This window comes from Notolabrus celidotus, chromosome 5, assembly GCF_009762535.1.
Source record: "Notolabrus celidotus isolate fNotCel1 chromosome 5, fNotCel1.pri, whole genome shotgun sequence".
NCBI lineage: Eukaryota > Metazoa > Chordata > Actinopteri > Labriformes > Labridae > Notolabrus > Notolabrus celidotus.
In genome coordinates, this window is record NC_048276.1 from 13,490,090 (window position 1) to 13,512,132 (window position 22,043).

A 22,043-nucleotide genomic window follows, 5' to 3' on the forward strand; every position below is an offset into this window, starting at 1 on the left:
GATGACAGGAGGCAATTTAACAGCATTTTAACCAAATATGATTCAAAGTTACAACCATCAGCTGATTTACCAGCACTAATGAGAGAGATCTGAGATCCTCTGGCAGTGCTCTGTTAGCTGTTCCAAGGACCTGACTGAGAACTAAAGGGGACAGGGCGTTTTCAGTCAGGGCTCCTACACTCTGGAACAGCCTGCCAGAGGAGATCAGACTTGCAGAGTCAGTCCCTGGTTTTACATCATTACTCAAGACACATTTTTACAGGAAAGCTTTTATTGTGTGATTTTATTCAATTTTAGCTCTGGTTTTAAGGGTCTATTTGTATGTTTTTAAGTTTTTATTTCTTTTCATTTTTTATCGCTTCATTTTGCTTTGAACTTGTTCTTGTTTTTATTGCCCACTGTGAAGCACTTTGTTACCTGTATTGAAAAGTGCTACATAAATAAAGTATTATCAATGATTCTACAAAGGAGAGGTTTCATTGTAGAAAGTTGTGTCTTCCAGTAAGTACTGGATCGTATCTGCTGGATCATACAGGCTCATGTTTATGGGTGGCCTAGTCAAACTACTTGAACACATGACTTAAAGGTCTGTGGGTGTAAAAGTCAGCCAGTCAAACCAATTAAAGTACTTTTAGTGTCTATAGGTAGACATCAGGGCAGTTATTAGGACCAACATATCAAAACTTTTTGTTATTCAACGTTAGGATAAAGTTAAATGTGACGCCTTACAAACATGATGTTAGTCCTTTATAAATATTCATATTTTCATCATCTAAAACTATAGTTCAATCAAGTGTACATCACAGCTGATAAATTTTGGTTTCAATACAAAGTGTACCTTTGCCCTCTTAACCATGAATCAGCTATGCAAAGGTTCTTTTAAACGTATAAAAATTGTCAAGAATCAAGAAACAAGAGCCAAGTGAACTCGCACACAAAAGGAATTTGACGTGGTGATTGAAACACCGGTACTTGACAACAACACAGTAGGGACAATAAATATAGAAACCTAAAATCTAATCTAAAAATTCTAAAAAAAAAAAAAACATAACTATCTGTTATGGGAAGCCTTATAGAAATTGTAATATTTCTACAACTAGAAATGATGGACTGAAGAGAACATGCACCTTAACGGAGTGTGTCATATAAACAGTAAAAGTGGTGTATTGTTAATGCTAGAGAGCTCGGAGACGACAATGTCACTGATTTCAGATGTAAAACCATTTTTATTTACAAGGAGAAGATTGACAAATTTGTAAGAAAGCGTACTGTACATAGAAATAGTCTTGTTTGTTAAAAAACAAATGAAACAACACACAACTCAGCTGTGACATTCTGAAGATGCTACAATTATGATCATGTCTGTTGTACTTCATGTTTTTCTTTCATGAGAAAGTACAAGTTTTCTCCTTTTCTTACTTATTGTGTACATGGATTTGTACAATGCTTGATTTGAGACATGCTAACAACGAGATGCATCATTAAAAGATATTTTTAAAAATGTGTTTTTTAAAGGAACAGAAAACAGGATGCACACAAATTCACACTACCAACATTCATTTGGAAAAAGTCTTGAGATCTTCAATGAAAATAAGACAGAGGTCTTACACCTGTTTGTATCAAATTATTACATATAACCCTAGAGTACAAGTCACTGCATCTGGACATTACAGCAAACCGCTTAGGTCAACACAAACACTCACACTGGTCTATAAAGAACTGCTTATGAAGAGCAAATAAAAAAGACACATTGATAAAAAAAAATGGAGAAAAATCCCGCGCTGACAGACATCTAAAATTGAGGTGTTCTCCTGTCGTGGATTTCAGACTATACCACAAATGATGACTTCTGTTTGAATTCCCCCTACAAACAAAGACACCAAACATCAGAACAGGAATGTTTTTCCTAACACTCTAACTCAACCCAAACTCATCAAACATACAAGTGTGAGACAAATCTCTTAGAACAACATGACTGCTTCAAATTTAAAAACAGTCAGGCTCATACTTACATCGTCCTCATCACCACCGTTCAGTGATGTGGGCTGGTACACCACACTGGGCTTTGGTTTGCTGCAGACAGAATTAGAAAAACACGTTGGAATAGTGCAGAAGTTATACATGTAATCTGTAGGAATCATTTACTGAGAAAGTAGTGTAAGTCAGTCTGGAGCAGCACACCAGTCTATGGATTATCTGCTAAAATCCATTACAGAGCATAAAGAAGAAAATCCTCTTACCTTTCGCTCTTCTCTGTGAAGGGAAGAAAAGAAACAACATCAGTGGGATAAAGTGCTTACAGAAATGCAAATGATGTGCAACAGTCTGCCTTTTTTTGATGTCACTGCTTTTAATGTAATTTTGTCAGAAACTGTCGTATTTGTGACGGTCTGTCTTATTCATTCACTTATTCAGATCAGCCTGGCACCTGGATCTTGGGCTTAATACTGGGGTGTCATTAGAGAATGATAAATAAAAGCCTATGTGTTTAAAGAGACTTCTTATTAGAACAGCTGTATGCTTTTAAATTTAGCAAGTTGGGCAAAGAGGATTTATAGATGAGTACAAATCATGGGAGCTAACTTGATAAAAGAGAGGGATCTTAACATTTCATTAAGAGCAGATTCAAATGTTTTTGTATTTAGTGTCATTAGTGAACACAGAATTTTCTTCATGTCATACATTTTGGATGCACCGATCTGATCCTGGTATCGGGTATCGGCTAGATCGGGCTCAAAAAGCTAGATAGGATACTGTGACAAAGGGCCGATATGTAGTGCCGAGCCATATGGCAGATCTATTCATCTCAGTTCTAGGCTTTTCTGTGTTTACAACAGCCATGTGCATCTCCTACTTCATCAGCGTCTTTATAAAATGTGCTGCTGATTAATATTGCCACAATATCAGACGAGGAGAAGGGAAACAGTAAGGGCAAAGCTGGGCAGAGTAATAATGTATTCAATGATTTTAATCCCAGCCACAGGTACACTGTACTTCTGTGAGAAACACTACGTTTACATATTTTTTATTTTCTCATTTGAAGCAGTTTTTTTATGCAGAATATTTAATTCCTCTTATCCACTGCTGAGGTTTACAGTTGAATTGTAATATCTGTTGGTTATGAAGATTAACTCACCAAACTGCTGGTACATATTTATAATCTCTTGAATAATGATACTGTCAGTTTAAAAATGTTCACTGATTTTGGTTTACAAAGTCAGAAAAGCCTGAAGTTGCCAAAACATGATTCTATCCTCACATTAAGGAATAAAGATTGTCAAATTAATACCAGGATCGGATCGGCTAGTATCGGTATCGGCAGATACCAAAGCCCAGGTATCGATATCGGTATCGGGACTTCAAAAGTGGGATCGGTGCATCCCTAAAAAGTACCACATTATTTGGACACTAAAATCAGGCTGGCTATTCTTAAATTCCTCTGTTATACCTTTTAAATAAACTTTATATTTTAATGTGTTCCATCTGCTGTTCATGGGGCATCTATAAAGCATGTGACTGGACTCATTTCTTATTATTGCATTGTATGAGTAAAACGATTCTGTTAAATGGAGTCTTAATTCATGACTTCATATCTTTAAGTTGGGAAAAATGTTTATTTTGCAACTTTTGCAACTTTAGCATCCCATTCCAAGCAGTCTCTTTTACTTTCACTGCTACCCAGGTCAGTTGCAACATTGGATATGATGAAATAGACGCTTACAATCATGTTTATGGTTTATGAATATACAGGAAACTCACTGGGCAGGTATCCTTTCTTGTTGGCATACCAAAGACCAAATATCAGCAGAGCCACCAACAGCAGAGCCACGATTACTCCAGCAACAATTCCACCAGTGTTGAGGTCACCTTAAAAAAAAAAAAGAATCACATTTTAATTTCATTGGCTGGAGCACATTCAAACCCCATGGTGTGGTGCACCAAAACAAGCTGAAATACTGAAATAAATAAATCTATCTCCAAAAATGGTGGAGCAAAATGAAACATTGGCAACGGTTACATGATGATTTTTAATTCAGAATGAATTATTCAGAATTAAATCATTCAGAATTAAAGTTTTCTCCTTCGTGTTTACGTGGAAATAGTAATTCCGAATTGAGGTTTACATGGAAAACACATTTAATCGTCTTTATTCAATTCCGCTTAAGGTCTGGGGGTTGGGAAGGGTTCTGATTGGACAGGGGCGGGCGTGACGTATTTGTGTTTACTGGAAGAAAACAGACTCCAGTTCCTGCTTCTTTTATTTTCGGATACAACATGGAAGACCACACAATAAGTACAAACATACTGCTTCACTTTCGTCAGCTGAGGAGGAGAAGAGAGATAGAGGACCGGAGAAGGGAGGCGGAAGACCGTACTTTGGCGAATCAAAGCCAGTTAGTGCAACAGCTGCTCTACCTCATCCTGGAATATGTGCCCGCCAGCGTGGAATATGTGCGTCATCGCGACAGGACAAGGGAACGAGCATGGGCAGAATGACCGGAATTAATTTAAAGCGGAATGAACGTATGCATGATCGAGGAATTATTCAATTCAGATTTAAAATCAGAATAAACCAGACACTTACTTCGGATTTAAGTTTAATTTGGAACGGTCATTTTCATTCGGAATTAGGTGTTTACATGGTCATTTTTAATCTTTTTAAAGAGGATTTAATTTTAATTCTGAATTAAAGAGGAATTAAAAGTCTCATGTAAACGTAGCCAATTAACAGTCAAAATGAAATGATCTAAAAGAAAAGAAAACAAGAAAGTTGTCCTCTTATTGTTAGCATTTTTATATTCATATTTAGATAACCGCCTACAATGCAGCTGAACCAGTTTACATTCCTTGAAAAAGCTGGTGAACAGCATACTCTAAAACCGCTAAAACCAGTTGAACATTTACTTCTTTAGAAAAAAAATCCGTTTGTCATTTATTTTGTTTCGTTCTCTGTTGCAGAAAATAGATCAGCCCAGCCTTAAGTGTTCTTTGGATTAGGAAAGAGCACTTACGGATTTCCATTTTTCCTCCTTTGCAGCGCTGAGGAGGACCAGCTTCGTTGACGGCCTCACAATAGTACTGACCTGAGTCAGTCTTGGCAGTTTTGGTATACTCCTACAGAACCAGACAAGGATTGTTATAAATCTAAAAGCCATGGGGATCACAGCTGTAACATAGAGATGACAATAATAGCTTGTCGCTGACCAGGTTGCCGTTATCAACATTGATCCTGTAGGTGGCGTTTTTGAAGCCGGCGATCTTGCTTGGTTCAGGCGGCAGAAGGACGTTGTTTTTGTACCACCTGTATTTGGGGGGAGGGGAGCCATTGGCGTCATGGCAGGTCAACGTGGTTTTCTTGCCCGTTGTCACTGAAGTTGGGATCCTACACAAGGGTGGAGTGGGGGGCACTGCAAGACATAGCATTCAGTTTTCAAAAGCTATCCACATGCTAAGTACTTCAAAACCTCTCTTCAAGTACACAAACTGAAGACAGAAAGTAACATTAGAGTATTAGTACTTTTACCGTAGTGGTCAAGAGTCTAAGTGGGTTATAAATGTAAGAATGTGTTGATGGAATTACTAAGGGATCCTTACCAAGGACAGTCAGCTTCACTCGAACTTCCCCAAACTGTCCACTTCCTGAAACCTCACAGTCGTAGACTCCATTATCGCGGCGGGTCGTGGTTGTGAATCTCAGGTTGCTGTTGTACATTGTCACTCTGTTGGCATATGGTCCTGAGAAAGAATTACAGCATTACACAAAAGATGAAAAGAGAGCAAATTCCCCTGTAGTATGGACATCATCTTTTATTTTTAAAATAAGTCTATAAACGCTCTCAGTCTGCATCATAGGACACGGTGACAGGATAAGGTCTTTAAGGGACTTGAGGCTCATTTATGATCTATGACTGACGTCAAAACATAGCAAAAAATTATCTTATGGAAGACGATGGGACTTTTTCAGTAAACTTGGGAAAGTTGGTTAGAAACCATATGCATATACAGGTTTACCTTCCATAGGCAAAGGGACAGACAACTACAACAAGACAGAGAGGGCAGAGATCTGACAGGATCTGTATGTCAGTTGAAGGAAGGAGAAGGAGAAGTGATGGGTCCTGTGAATCCAGTTTGTTTGACCGCCCTCTGGTGGATGATGTTGTTTCACATCCAAATGTAAAGGCACGTGGAAGTATGTGGGTAGAATTAACATTTAAAACACACCTATCTATTTTCATATGTAAAGGATGCCTTTAGTGAACAATCAAAATATGTTCCTCAAATTTTTAAAGAACAGTACGAGTCATTCCGTCACACACGGCCCTTTAAAAAAAAGAATACCTTTTAAAGACTTTCATTAAACTCCATGTATTCAAGCACCATGTCTACTTTGATAGATGATGCATTGACCAAGGAAGAAATACTACATATGAAAACTTTCACTTCACAACTGTATCTCAAGAGCCATGAGCACAACAACTTCTGTATAAAAGATGACACTACACATGATGCTAAGTCACACTCATAGTCAGTTCTTTTTCCTAACGAAAAAAACAAACAATTGGCTGAAAGAGACTCAAACACAAACAAAGATCATGAAGCGTCTTACCTGTTGGCTTCCCATCAAAGATCACATACACCTGTGAGCCTTTCAGGTCCTTAAACTTCCACTCAACTCTGGCATTTGCACCGAAGTCGCCTGAATAGGAGCATGAAAGGTCGGTTCCTGAAATCAAAAGGGTCAGAGTGAAAACCAGAAGAACACGCTCTTGTATTGATGACTTCCCTTTCATTTTGCAACAAGTGTATAATTCTCTTCCGTGAGCCTGAACCACTGGTGTTTGTTTGCATTGTAATAAGATTCACAGAGTCCTTGATGAAACCGAAGTATCAAAAATAAATTAGTTTGCGCAGGTGCATTAAGTTCATTAGACATTACCATTATGGCATGGAGTTGCAAAAAATCAATAGAGGTGGGGTGCCAAAGTGACAAGACACTTACTGAGATCCTGCTCAAAAATGTAACTCCATCACAGACTATGAGCAGCATCACTGCACAGCTCGTCTCCTTCTTAGAGGAAAAACCAGCACAGAATTCATGTCTTTGCGATTAAGCACCAGAGAAAATCTAATATAAGGGCATTGACCATATTTCACCGTTATTATCCTCGTCTCACTCTGAAAAGAGAGATGGACAGTGAGATCCAGAAGGACATTAAGCCATATAGCAAAGTGACATAACATTATTGATGTATAACCTGTAACCCAACTAACAGGAGCATTCAACCAAAGCTGGGTAACAACTGCTGCAGACTCTATCTTTAGCTAGCTAAAATACATCTAGGCCAGGTATTCACTGTTTTTATTTGATATATTCTAACTATTAAGGAAGTCTACGAATTTTTACACAAGCTGTAAAACAAGAGATGAAATCTGACACTAAAATCAGCACCGACTAGGGATGTAACGATGTTATTGCAAATCAGTAAAAAATCGATACAAATAAGGGTGGATTACAGTCGATTCAACATAATTTCAAAGTCTGAGTCATCACATATGACCATGCGTCGGCGGAGATTATTTATAAGCCTGCTCCTCACGTTGATATTCAGCGTGTTAACATTTTGAACACCTCAATATGATCTTCAGCTGTTTAATACCGTCAGTTATATACATACATTGTGTCGTGAAGGAAAATTTGATTTAAGGGGAAATAACGCATTTGGCATTATTTGACATGGAAAACTTCTACCTTTTTTTAATGATTAAACGATAATTGATCGTTAACATTTCCAAAGATCGATCAAGGAGAATACTTGAAATGTACATCCCTACTTTAAAGAGATTTACCTTATTTGTTTTAATATTTAATAGTTTCATATGAGAATCTTTCACTTTACATTTCTCTATAACTGTTCTGAAATGTTCCTGCAAGTTATTTCTGTATGATGATTTTAGTTTTTTTGGTTTTGGTTTTATTTGAGTTACAACACACCTTAAAAAACGAAAAATGATTACTTTGTTTACAAAGAAATAAGAGAAAAAATATATATAGCAACTGTCCATATCTGAGAATTGAAATAAAATAATAGTTATTTAAATTTTGAGTTCAATCCAGTTTTCTTGAAAATCGTTAGAGGATCGTGAGTGAATCGTATCTTAAACCAAGAATCGGGATTTCGAATTGAATCGTGGGCTGAGTGTATCCTTACATTCCTCGCACCTACAGGACTACTTTACCTTAGTCACGCCATCCTTACTTGTGTTCATACTTTTATCATGAGAATGTTAAGAAACTTGTCCAAATGTTCGGCAAACACCTCAGTGAAAATAATATCTATTTATCCATTTCCATGCTTCTCCTCTCATTGTTGAGACTTACCTACGTTCTCTTTCACTCGCACATCTGGGTTGCTGGAAGTGACTGAAAAGCCACCCACACCTGGACACAGAGAACACAATAAAACAAGAAGTTAGATTTGAAAGTCATATACAACAGGCTGTCACTATTACACATCCTTTATTTTCTATTGGTGAGCAGGCATTACAGAACCTAACCTAGAATAGCAGCCAAGGCAAGCAAAGAGAAATGATTACACACAACATGTACAGTTTGCACAAAGCATGGCTTGAGCAGCAAGGACAGATTCAGTCTGTGTTTGAATTCCTCAAGATGTTTTATCACCTTTAAAGATATCAATGTGTCAGACGCTTAAGAGAGGAGAGGATTTAAGACTCAGCAGCCTTCAGTACTGCTACTGCATTCAGTGTGGTAGAGTCATCGGCTGAAGAGTCTTCTCTGTGGGTGCAGCTTAAGCATCCAAATAGTCAGGTTGTAGTTAATGATGAGTTAATGTTAATTTCAATATGTATGATATGGTATAATATTAAACATGTATAAGTATTCCACAAATGGGAAATCGACTGTCAGACATCAGAAAATTAGTTTCAAGAGAATCTGAAGGCGTGGAATATGAATACATTTTTGATCTCCCTCGTGTGCGGTTAAGACTGAGTATGAGGAGAGATAAAAGCTTTCTGTGTTGTAACATTTATAAGGATGAACAGAGGAGGCAGCGGGAGACATGAAGAGTGGTACAACTGAGGCTGAGATGATTCAGCTTGGATAGAGACAAGCATCAGCTCTGAACGTTTGTCGTTAGGGAAAAACAGAAGTGATTAGTGCTCCTGGGGAGTGAGGTCATTTCAACTCTTCGGCTACAAAGAGAGGTTCACGTCAAATCCAGAGCAGAAACATCAGACATTGATATTTCTATCAGTTTGTCTGTAAAACACTAAAATATGACTGATGAGATGAGTCATCTGACAAAACTGTGAAAGAAAAGTGAATACTTCACGGGTTTCTTCTGCAAACGCAAGAGATGGCAGATAGAAAGAACAGACAGAATAAATGAGGAATAGATCAATATGTTAGCGTACATATCCCTAATATCTTTTTATTTTATATTCACCTTATCATTATTAATATTGTTATTATTATTATTTTAAACTATGTTAGCACATTGTTGTATTTTCCTGTCCCATGTTGTAAGCTGCTGGAACAAACAAATGTTCCCTCATGGGTGATCAATAAAGTCTATCTATCTATCTATCTATCTATCTATCTATCTATCCATCTATCTATCCATCTATCCATCCATCTATCTATCCATCCATCCATCTATCCATCTATCCATCCATCTATCCATCTATCCATCCATCCATCCATCCATCCATCCATCTATCTATCTATCTATCTATCTATCTATCTATCTATCTATCTATCTATCTATCTATCTATCTATCTATCTATCTATCCATCCATCCATCCATCCATCCATCCATCCATCCATCCATCCATCCATCCATCTATTCATCCATCCATCTTGGTTTTGCACTCTCTTGGAACAAAACAAGTGAAAAATATACTTTTATTAGTGACATGTAAAATACAAAATTAAACTATTTCAGAATATTCCAGAGGATGACTCCAAAAAGGATTTAAAACACAGAAATAACAAACTTCTGAAAGGTATCTTCATTCATACACTTAGTATTAGGTTGGGGGTCATGGAGGGGATCAGCCTGTGGCACTGCTCAGGTTTTATTGAAGCCTAGGTTGTTGTGATAGCGGCTTTCAACTTGTCTGTATTTCTGGGTCACATTTGGTAGAAGTTTTTTAGTTTAAATATAATTAATCTAAATATTGCACTTTAACCTTTAAATATTGAACTTTTTGGGGGCGCTGGTGGCCTAGCAGTCTAAGCGCCCCACATACAGAGGCTACAGTCCTCGTCGCAGAGGTTGCAGGTTCGACCCACGGCCGCAACCATTTCCTGCATGTTTTCCGCTGCTCTCTACTCCCCACATTTCCTGTCTCTCTACAGCTGTCATATCAAATAAAGGCAAAAAAGCCCAAAAAATATAACTTAAATATATAACTTTTTCGCGATATTCTAATTTTTTGCAATGCACCTGTTCTCAGTTAGGATGCCTACTGCTTTATTTCCAATAAATTAAAGAGTATAAGAATATTTTAAAAGCTCAGATGCCAACAAATATAGTTTACAATGACATCCTGATAAAGATCACAAAGAAAACACTTCATACTGTCAAACACAGCTTGTCAAACCCTCTGAGCATGCTCAGGAGACTTCAGGGCGTGAACACAAACTCAAAAGCTTCTCATTCCTCACGACTGAGCAAAGAAACTTCCGGTGAAACTGTCAACACTGAGGCAGAAACTAGGTCTTCACCGAGGTCTAGGCACAGCGCTCTGCTACGACACTAACACACATGACTACATTGTAAAACTTGCAGTCACTCACCTGTCTGACACGGCATTGTCTTTTGTATGCTACATTACACCACTGCCATTCCTTTAATTGGTGGGTGTGTTCGGATTTATATAATAACTTGTTGTCTGGTAGGCCTGTGTTATTCAGAGAAGCTTACAGATAAGCTGCAGGGGCGCGTTAATCATTTACTTATTCTAAATTTAAAACACACTTTAACCGAGACCTACATTCCATTTGTCTTCTGACATTAAATAAAGTTTACACATCTTCCTTGAAGATACGCCAGTGTCATTCCTCGACACCCTGCACTTGTTCTCACAGACATCCTAGCAGAGATAAGGAAGCACAGTTTTGGTTTGGTGAGAAAAGTCTGGTGTAAAATGAATCCAGAGCTCTGCATGACTCCTTTGTTTGCATACTTTGCGAGTTTCAGGGTTGGGGTAATGATACACATCCTGTGAGGTAAAGAACTGGGAATATCCGCAGGTCAGAGCGCTTCAGGAACTCAACTAGAGTAAATGTTTTTTTATCACCACAACAGGTTTGAAGAGATATGCCTTCAGGCTGCATCGTACGTCTCCTCCATACAGCAGACTGTTCTGCAGGTGCACTGGTGAGATTTACAGCAGAGACTAGCAGTAAGCAGCCTGGGAGGCAGCTGGAGAAGTTCTCACTTTATCAGAAGAGTGTTTAACTACTCTGCGATGAGACCTATAAACAAAACATGGTCCCATAATGATGGAACCTTCCTGAAATGTGAGGGGGATATTTCGGTGACGAAATACACGAGATCAATCAAATTATTTTACACATATTGTTGGAAGTACATTTCTTTTTAAATGCAATGCTGCAAGTTCATGGTCAAACATCTGCAAAAAGAGCAGTGAGCTGAATTTTTCAACAATTTCTGACACTACAGGACTGACACCTGGGGGAAAAAAGAAGCTAGAATCCTGATTGTTTTATACACATGAAGTGATGCTTTCTTAATAAGTTGAAAATCACAAAAGGTCAGAGATCATGAGTTCATTTGAGACCTCAAGTGTGGTAATTTAAAATAAATGTGGTCTTCACCTCATTATGATTATACATTTCTCCAATAGCTGCTTACACTGCTCAATAATGGATTCAAACACATTTTTAAACCTTAGTTTTTGACAAACTGAGTTTTAATGAAGTTTGGTAACTAAATTTACTTTCTTTTTTTATCTTAGATTTTAAAATATGTTGTGTTTTCATGCTTATATTTGTTTAATGTCATATTTTAAATTGGGTACTTTCTGACAAGGTATGACTTATGGAATGAAACCTGATATTAGATCTACAATTAAATGTTGGGCATCGGGCACCCTGTGGGAATGTCAAGATGTCTGAGCCAAGTTTGGGCTGCGACTGAACACAGAAAAGATTCCATAAGATAAGATAAGATAAGATACTCCTTTATTCAAGTCTTAATCCTTGGGAAGAAGTTCTGAGATTAATCGAATGATTAAAGGGTTCATTTTAAGCTTCATTTCCTTTTGTGATTCATTTTATATATATGTGTGTTCATGTATGTGTATACATATCATTATTATCATTATCTCTATTATTATATTTGTTTGTTTTTTTGCTGTTATCTACTCGTGTAACTGGTTATTTATCCTTTTTTACTCTTGATTTGTTGGCCAGTCTCCCAGGGGTGTGGGGCGGTGGGTTGCAAATGTTTGCATAATGTATAACCTGTAATTGCTTGAAAAAATCCAATAAAAACATTTGAAATATATAAAGGGTTCATTTTAAGACATGATCAATCTTAATTCGGGACTGTAAGAATCTGCACGTCACGGACTTCAGAGCAGTGAAGGGGGTTGATTATTTAGAATAATCCCTTTTATGTAATAATAATAATCTTTCCTTTATGTAATAATTCTCATTTAAATAAATAATAAGACCCAACACTATTTACTATGCACTTTAAGTTAGAGAAGTACAGAGAGAGAGAGTAGACCAAACATAACTGGCTGCAAATAAAATGTCAATGTTTGAAGTGTTTGCTGTGTGTTTTTGTTGATTGTTACTGTTCTGTTGTTGTTTTTTTAACTCTGTAAAGCACTTTGAATTGTTCTTTGTATGATTGGTGCTTTATAAATACACTTGCCTTGCCTCGCCACTATAATATTAGTAAAACAGACAGAAACAGACATTTCCAATAACAAAATATACTCACTTCTCTTTTTTAATCATAAAAAGGAAGAAGCAATAAATCTCATATATCCACACCCCACATCTTAATGTTTCCTGGTTTTAATGCCTCTGTGGGCATAGTACACCTTCCTACACTTGCTGCTCTAATACTCGAATTTAAACTTTAAATTACACGAATTAAAAAATACTAAATAACCTATTACTTGCATACTTCAAACGAGAAAAATATCAACGTGTTCTAGTTATTCACCTTCCAAGCAACAGAAACAAAGCAGGCCAACATTGTCTGCTGGACAAGGCCCGAGGTTATTTGAGGATGATATGCAACGACATAGCTCGTCTTTTTTGTAATAAGGGAACAAAATGAGTCTTTATTTCTGTTGAGTAGTAAAAATGTAGAAAAATGTAGGCCAAATTGTTGTTACAGTAAAAAACGTAGAAGCGGATTCACTCACCTGTCGCTGCGAGGAGGAACAAAGCCACGGAACCCAGCCCGCAGACAGACATGTCGACTAGTAGTTTGGCCCTTCTCTCCTTTCACTTCTGCTTCTCTTCTTCACAGGAAGGAAAAATAAATTAAATACAGTTTCACGTCGAATGAACACCCAAACGATAATAATCCCAACTCTTAATTCACAGTGTCGACGTTTTTGTCTGCAATTACGGTGTGCCTTCACCTGAGGAGTCCGCCCAGGTGACAACAAGCTCGGTAACTTCCGGTAACAGGATCCTCTCAGTGACGACAGAGTGGAAAAACAGGTTCGACCATTAGACAGCAACATTTACATTTACATACAGAGAAAACAGGAGAAGAAGGTGGAGCAAGTTAGTAGATTATTAGCCAGACAGAAAGTAGGCTAAAGTGATAGAGAACAGCTGAGTTCAGGTCACTATAACCACTCTCAGATATGGAGTGCTGATGAGATGAGTCAGAGAAGAAGGATATGAGGAAATATTTGATCATGTGCAGACAGAATCTCTGACATGCAGTTGTGAACAAAGTACACAGCTTCATTACTTAAGTTAAAGTATAGATCCTCCATGTCAAATATTACTCCAATACAAGTGAAAGTTGCTCTGTCAGATTATTACTTGAGTTAAAGTACTGAAGTACTTGCTTTTAAAATAAGTATTCAAAGTACTTCTTAAAAAATCTCAAAATGTTGTATTTTCACAATACATACGTGCAGTCAAGAACACATAGGTTTACATTCTGTTGTATGTTTATTTAGAAAACATTACTTGACATCTCTACAAACTATACCATGGAATAAAAATAGAAACTAAGTTACTCCAAGCACAGACAACTTAGTTTGAAATGTTCATCTGGAATGAAACAAATGTTATGTAGCTCAACACGGTTTCTCAGGTTGGACAGTGAATGTTCATATGTTTGGGCAGAGTGGGAAACAGGGGGAACATTTCAAACGATACATATCATTCATCATTTCAAAAACCTCTAACAAGGGCTGAAGATATGACCATGGTTGCTCAGGTGTAGAATTATAGCAATCATTACCACCTCTACATGAACTGCCTGATCTGAGTGAAATTTGTTCTGTGTTTGCTCCATGTAGTGGAGTAAAAGTAATAAGTTTCCCCAAAAAATAATACTCAAGTAAAGTTCAGATACTCAAAAAATGTACTTAAGTACAGTACTCAAATAAATTTAATTTGTTACTGCCCACCACTGCTAATCTCTGACATGGCATTCCCAGCAGAAGTGAAACTGTCAGTGGTGGACAGTAACAAAGTAAATTTATTTGAGTACTGTACTTTAGTAAATTTTTTGAGTATCTATACTTTACTTGAGTATTATTTTTGGGGGGAACTTATTACTTTTGACTACACTACATTCAGAAGACAATTGTTGTACTTTTTACCCCACTACATTTATATCAGTGTTCTGGTTACTCATTACTTTTGCTTTGAAGTCAGCTCATGAATTTCCTTCTCTTTTCTGAAATCTGATCCCTCAGACAGTAAACTGTGTTTGTGTAGTTCTGTTTGTCTCAGTGGTTTAGTCGTACCTGTATATCATGCATCTCACAGAGCAAACTTCCCTCAGATCAGGCAGTTCATTTAGAGGTGGTAACGATGACTATAATTCTCCACATGAGCACCCATGGCCATATCTTCAGCCGTGTTAGAGGTTTTTGAAATGAAGAATGATAAGTATCGTCGGATATGTTCTCCCTGCTTCCCACTCTGCCCAAACATACAAACATTCACTGTCCAACCTGAGAAAGTGTGTTGAGCTACGTAACATTTGTTTCATTCCAGATTCCAACATTTCAAACTAAGTTGTCTGTGCTTGGAGTAACTTAGTTTCTTGTTTTATTCCATGGTATAGTTTGTAGATATTTCAAATACTGGTTTCTAAATAAACATGATGTAACAGAATGTACTCCTATGAATTCTTGACTGCACTCATGTATTGTGAAAATACAATGTTTTGAGATATATTAAAAAGTAATTTGATTATTAAGTATTTTTTAAAAGCAAGTACTTCAGTACTTTAACTCAAGTAATAATCTGACAGAGCAACTTTCACTTGTATTGGAGTAATATTTGACATGGAGTATCTATACTTTGACTTAAGTAATGAAGCTGTGTACTTTGTCCACCACTGGAAACTGTCACATACCTATCACAAACTATCTAATCATATAGTACTGTCATGAAAGGCTTGAGGAAAGCTGTGATGGGTGAGATAACACTGACTCTGACTAAAATACTGACTAAACAGAATACTACTTATAAGTACTGTTTATTGTGAAGATAAGTAGGACTGCAAATCAAAACATCCTACAATGTGTCATTGATAAGTAATATGATTAGGCTATATTTAATACTATTTGAACCCAAAAAAAAAAAAATTCTCTCATAATTTTTGACGAAATGCTCAGTGTGGTGGACAGAGTAAAATAGCTGGGGCATATTATCATGAATGATTTAAGTGATGATGTTATCAGCAAACTGCATGCACAAGCTCATATGCAGGCAGGTAAATTTCCAGTATGCACAAATAATGTTACAACAGGGCATTTTGCTGCTCACTGTACTACACTTTATACCTCACATCTGTAGTTTAGTTACCCTAAAGCTAAAAATAAAAAGGCACAGGTCACATTAATGATGCATGTAAAATCTTCCTAAAATTATCGAGATGGACAGTTTCAAGGGATTTTTTTTTTTTTCTAATAGTGTCCTTACACTCCATGCTGTACTAAGACATTTGATGTATAAAGTATGTGTGCAAAATTGGAATAAATGTGTTGTTTTTTCTGTCCCTGTATGATATCTATATTTCTATTTTTGAAGCCTTTTTATGCTGACACGGACCCATAATATCTACTGGTCACACATGGTTTATTGTTTTGATTTCTAGAGTCAATATTAGTCAATGTTGTGAGTATTCAAATCCTTTCAATGAAATGTATATCAGCTTCAATAATAACGACAATAATTAGAAAATTTATTACTTTCCAGTAATGTAATAAAAACAATATACAGATTTGTTTAATATAAAAGACAAAACATGCATTTGAGGTTGGTGTAGGTTCTTCAGATATATCACGGGCATTTAAGAATGTTTGGTTATCAGTTACAACTGACCAATGTGGTACATTTATATTCTATGTTTGATATTGTTTGACTGTCATTACTGTTTTTTGTATATATATTTGATACCAATCATCTAAATGTCACTGGGTTATAATATCATATTTATATTCATTGAAGTTATAGACTGGTTACTCTGAAGTACAAATAAGATAAGATAAGATAAGATAAGATAAGATAAGATACTCCTTTATTCGTCCCACAAAAGGGAAATTCATGGAGTTACAGCAAACAAGAAGGTGTATAGTACAAGAATTTCAACAAGAATATATATAGAAAAGAAATGTTCATCAAAGACGACAGTTTGGCCATAGTTCTCCTATCAGCCATCACCTCCAGGGTCCTGGACTGAGCTGGCCTTCTTCACCAGCTAGTTCAGTCTTTCTCTCCTGTATCCTGTCCACCCACAGCAAGTGAAATCCTTCCAATGTGGCATTCGTGACCGGTGTTAGCTCTGTTAGCATGATGTTTATAAATTACACTATAGTCACATTATACCACTCTGGAAAGGTATTGTAAATGTGTTTGATTACAACAGATATGGTGGCTGCTTACCTAGCAACATTTTATATCAATACTTAAAGTAAGTATGGTTACACTGGATTTACAATCTTTCACATCCCTGCTGGATAAACTCACTCACACTCCGAATAGTGAAGAGCTACACAGTTACATTGTGGGGGGCCTTTATCCCATTTCAGCATTTGTGTGAGTTACTGTGTCTGTTTCCTCTCAGGTTTTCAGTGTTTTCATTATACATGTATGATACATTTCTAACAAAATACAGAGCTCACTACATTTATATTGTAATATTTTATTTGTGAAAACACACATACAGCATACAAGTTATAAAAGGTGGAATGTCACTCATTTTCATACTTGATGAATCCTTTACTAAACCTGCTCACAGGAGATACTCTCTTTGCATATTTTTAAATGTTTGTTTCCTCATGACTGCAGCTCCTGCAATCATTACCTTCTTCTTTGTGACCCTTTATAGTTCAGTCCAGTTGGTGCAGTGCTGCCCTCTTCAGGACATTCACAGCACCTTCAGCATTGTGCACATACAGTAGTAGGCCTACCTGTGGAAATGCATGCAAGTGTTCATGCATAAACACATTGAGTTTGGTGGTTAGTTTCAGGTATTGAGCATTGTTCTTTTTTAATTATATTTAAGTTCCACTTTCATTTATTGTCGTAATACAGTACATACAGCAGTACAGCAGTGCTTTTCAGTGCAATTAAATGATTGTGCTTTGGCTACACACCACCTACTCAACTATATACATGAGTAAAAATCCTTTACGTTATAACCAGAGAAATCAGTGCACAATATAAAGCGTATTCTGTGTAAATCTATAAATCAATGACTCTAAGTAAACGTAACATTCAGAGGCAAACTGTGTTTTTATGACAACAAGCCTCAGCTGAACATGGATCATGTGTCTCAGGCACAAGTGAAAGGCAAATAAAAAACTTTTGGTTTTCTTTGTCACAATACTCGAGGGACTTTGTACACCGTCTCCTCACAGTAGAATAATTAGAATACAGACGTTATTGCTCATGCATACATTGGTCAAAACCTGTTTAGAAGTTTTAGTTTCTCCGCACTCCATTCGATGAATCCCTGCCAAAACTCTCTCTGATGCCCTTCCCACTTCTTATCGACAGGTACAACACAATCTTCCACTGGAGGACCTGTGAGGCACGAGGTCTCCTCTATCTGCCCTCCTCATTCGGCAGCCAAGAAGAGACACAGGGGACACATTTTAGTCAGGCTAAATAGATTGCCTACTTCAAAGAGTGATGAAACTCAGCATTAATGTCACATTGCGGTGTAAAACGTTACATCACTTTTGAGCAGGGATAGTTTAAATTGCCAGATGGTTCAGCAAAAGCAGTTTCTACCCCTCTATGAAACCTCATTTATTTGCCACCCCCATTGATAGTTCATCTGCATATCTTGTTTTCAAGACAAGAGGCTACAGCTCAGATTTGAATACAATCACAAAAATATTGTAAGTAGATATGAATCAGACAGAATATAGATCTTAGGTTCTAGTCCACCTACAGGTCACATTCATGCTTTTTACTCATCAGTCTCTCAGGCAGATCTGCCAGAAACCAACATGGATCCAACAGATTTCTACTGTACAAGTTAACAGCTGTTTATATGTAAGAGTATTGTAGAGTATAAAGTGTATGCATAAGTACATGTGCTTAGTATTGAGTGCAAACATACGCAGAGTAAGCAGGCCTGTGACATATCAGATATATACTCTATGTAGATTCAGTTTAACTCATTGCACTTTGTGCATACACACAACTTCAAGAGAGAGTCCGACAGCAGTCACCAGGTAATTACGGATGCAGTGTTAACGTATGCAGCAATTTGGCGCCTTGTTCACAGCCAGTGAATTTCCAGCAGCATCGGAAGTGTCATCAAGGTCAGCAGTAGGCCACTGCAGCTCTGAAACAGGACACTCCACGCTGAGCAGGGAAGGAGGAGCTCTGCAATAAGCACAATAATGCAGGTTCAGAAGGAGGAGCATTTTGTTTGGCAGTCAATCAAATACTTTTTCTTTGCAAATAAAATAAAGAAATGCACAGCTGTAATGCAGAATCGACTGAAGCACAAGCAGCTTACTTTTGTCAACTACTGAGGTTTTGATTGCGATCACTGAGTCAGCATATTTGATGTTGCAGGTGAAGTTGGACTTGCCGTTGGGCAGGCCCTTAAACAGCAGGCGACAGTTGTTGCCTGGAAAGATGCGGACTTTGGCACGTTTCCTGAAGGGGGCATGCTGCTCCTCGTCTGGGTCGGTGGTGTCAAAGAGTCGTTCACCATGGGTATACTTGCAGAACGGTTCTGGTGACTCAGCGGGTAGTGCGTATTTGCAGTCCATCCTGAGGTTGTGCTCATCTAACGAGCAGTAGGCTAACTGAATTATTTTCTGGGCTGATGATAAGCCTACATACAGTAGAAGACAAAGAGATGCAGATATTCACTAAACGCATTCAAAACAGCAGATTATTTATTACATTAACAGTCATATGAGAAACACAATCATATTGAGAGAAACAGCAAAAAAAAAAAAAAAGAAATGTTCTCAATTCATATATCCAAACCATAAATCATCTTACCAAAAAGTAAAACTGTTGCAAGAAAGAACATTTTCCAACTTTCCTGCAAATAAGAAAAAAAAGATTTATTCAGAAGACATGAACACCAGGCAATTACTGCACACCGGAACCACACAGTGAGCTCATTCATTTGTCATTTCACAGCTTTACAATATTGAGGTTTGAATCAAATAGAGCTGACACTGCTGTAAAGAGCCGGCTCAGATTTCAGTGACATGAATACCACACTTCTGCAGCTCAATGCAAACCCTCAGAGGTTACTGTGGAAAAGTCACTGTATCATAATTCTAAAAAAACAATACAGCCTCAGTGTTCACCCTGCAAAGACGTGAACTGCAAACTTCTCTGGTGAACTGCCAACATTGACACATTTCTGTCCTTAACCTCCCTCGAGAACACAAGCAGACTGTTTGCCATCTTGTATTCAATATGTAAAGAAAACACATAAAGCTGCTCAGCTCTGTTTGATTTGCTTGATGCAAACCCACTCTCGCCTTCATTCAAGTATTTGCTCTAGTGCTGACTCCAGTGTTAAGACAAATAATCCATCCAGGCTCAAAGAAAAGCATTGCACAATAGCTCAGTTATATATTTTAACACATCCAGTAAATCACAGTATATAAATCACTCTCACCTTGTCAGATGCAGTTTGAGCTTTCCTCACAGCTCTGCAGTGTGATGCCAGGGGTAGATACAGTAGAGGTCGGCTTATAGAAGAAACAGAGGAGAGAGGGAGGGGGACATAGAGGCAGAGGAGAGGAGGGGAGGGGGAGGGAGAAGGGGGGAGAGAATGCTGCTCCACTGGACTTTGGGGACATTTCTCAGTATTGTGTAAGGGTTTTTTTGTATCGATTTTTACTCGCTGTTTTACCAGGAAACAAAGGATCACATATCAATACACAAACGTGGAAAGCCTGGATTCATGCTCCTGATAGGAAGAAAAAAGGAAACATTATGACGAGGGTTTGATTAGCTGAGACACCTTAGCAGCTGTTCTACATTTCCCTATGCAGCGTGTCAGTCTGATGCGTGTCAGCAGTTTCTCAGCTTCTATTATCACCATAAATTTAAATAAATGCATCTAAAATCCAAATAAGCAGATGATTAAATATGGTTAATGAACTGAAGAGTACATTAACTTTTACATAAATTATTTAAAATAACATGATAGAGGTAAACAAAGATCATAGAAGTAAGCGTGTGTTTGAGGACTCTGCTATCATCATCTCATAAATATCAAATTAAAACAGTTAAATTGTCACAGTCATATGTTCTCTTATTAAGTTTAACACTAAGCTGGTAAAATTCTGAAAGCACATCTCTGTCTTTCTATTTTGACCCTAATATGGATTATTTCTCAAGAATCAACATGGCAGTGACTGACCAGGATCAATATCACAATGATAGCCCTATAGTACCACTAATATTTTACAGCAACATGGCAACAAAGGTCTTGAGTCAACATAGAGAATGAATGGAGTTAATAATAGCCAACATAGCAAAGATGGTCCTAGGTTATCATAAACCTGGCATCGATAATCAACGTGTTCATAACAGCTTCTGATAATTGAGAAATAAACTGGATCAACATTGTGATTGAGAAGTGATGATAATGGTAATAATGGTAAACCAGTATGGTGTATGTTTTGTAGTTAATGCATACTTATAGAGAAGAATCAGCTTCTAATACAAAGACATGCACTTCAACTAATCCCAAACTAAGTCAACACAATCCTTTAGTACTCACCTTTCACTTTAAGAATTTACATTGCGGACTAAAGCTCTTAACGACGAGAACATTTATATCAAGTTAGCCTTCGATGTTGGAAAACATGAACCTAGCTTATGAGTGGCTAAACAGTATGTCAGCATCCTGTCACCAAGCTAACCCGAAGACTGCATTTGGTTGTGTATTTTCTGTTGTGGTAGACTCTGATCAGAATAACGGAGGACTGTTCAATCTTACAAACTTGCAATTTTGGGACATTAGAAAATGATAGGTTTAACTGAGACAATTCAGTTTTTAAGAGCTGTATTTTTCTAAGTCCAAACCAAGCAGCAACCTCCGGTCTCAAAATATGAAGTCCATGCGGAAGTGTTATAAACTGCAATTCATCGAGAATCCGCTTGAGGCTGGCTGCAGAAACACTGGAAACCACATAGGCGTGAATGGGAAAAAGATGATCTTTACAGCATTAATAAACATGTTTACAACCTGGTTCAAAAACGGCTTGGCTCTACGTAGATATTTCTCTATCCGCACACACTGTACGGTGGTGAATTTTTTCACCG

General features: G+C 37.4%; 1 protein-coding gene across 2 annotated transcripts; it reads right to left on the reverse strand.

The window, feature by feature from the left end:
* Positions 1 to 1,202: 1,202 nt before the first annotated feature.
* Positions 1,203 to 13,872, reverse strand: f11r.1 (F11 receptor, tandem duplicate 1). Of its 2 annotated transcripts, none has more exons than XM_034684214.1 (11): positions 13,661 to 13,872; positions 13,439 to 13,534; positions 8,381 to 8,440; positions 6,608 to 6,724; positions 5,596 to 5,736; positions 5,206 to 5,408; positions 5,013 to 5,115; positions 3,760 to 3,867; positions 2,241 to 2,253; positions 2,013 to 2,073; positions 1,203 to 1,864 (listed from the first exon to the last, which is right to left on the reverse strand). In XM_034684214.1, exons 2-11 carry the CDS (start codon positions 13,488 to 13,490, stop codon positions 1,829 to 1,831), a joined length of 894 nt encoding a protein of 297 aa, XP_034540105.1. In that variant the 5' UTR covers positions 13,491 to 13,534; positions 13,661 to 13,872; the 3' UTR covers positions 1,203 to 1,828. The 2 variants fall into 2 exon arrangements, with proteins under 2 accessions (XP_034540105.1, XP_034540104.1); XM_034684213.1 differs by having other exon boundaries at positions 13,439 to 13,537.
* Positions 13,873 to 22,043: the final 8,171 nt, after the last annotated feature.

Coding starts and splice junctions, on each gene's coding strand:
- f11r.1 (XM_034684214.1), bottom strand. CDS start 13,490: ATGTCTGTCTGCGGGCTGGGTTCCGTGGCTTTGTTCCTCCTCGCAGCG. Junction 6,725..8,380: donor GCGAGTGAAAGAGAACGTAG/GTAAGTCTCAAC, acceptor TTTTGATTTCAG/GAACCGACCTTTCATGCTCC. Junction 5,409..5,595: donor AGTGAAGCTGACTGTCCTTG/GTAAGGATCCCT, acceptor TATGTCTTGCAG/TGCCCCCCACTCCACCCTTG.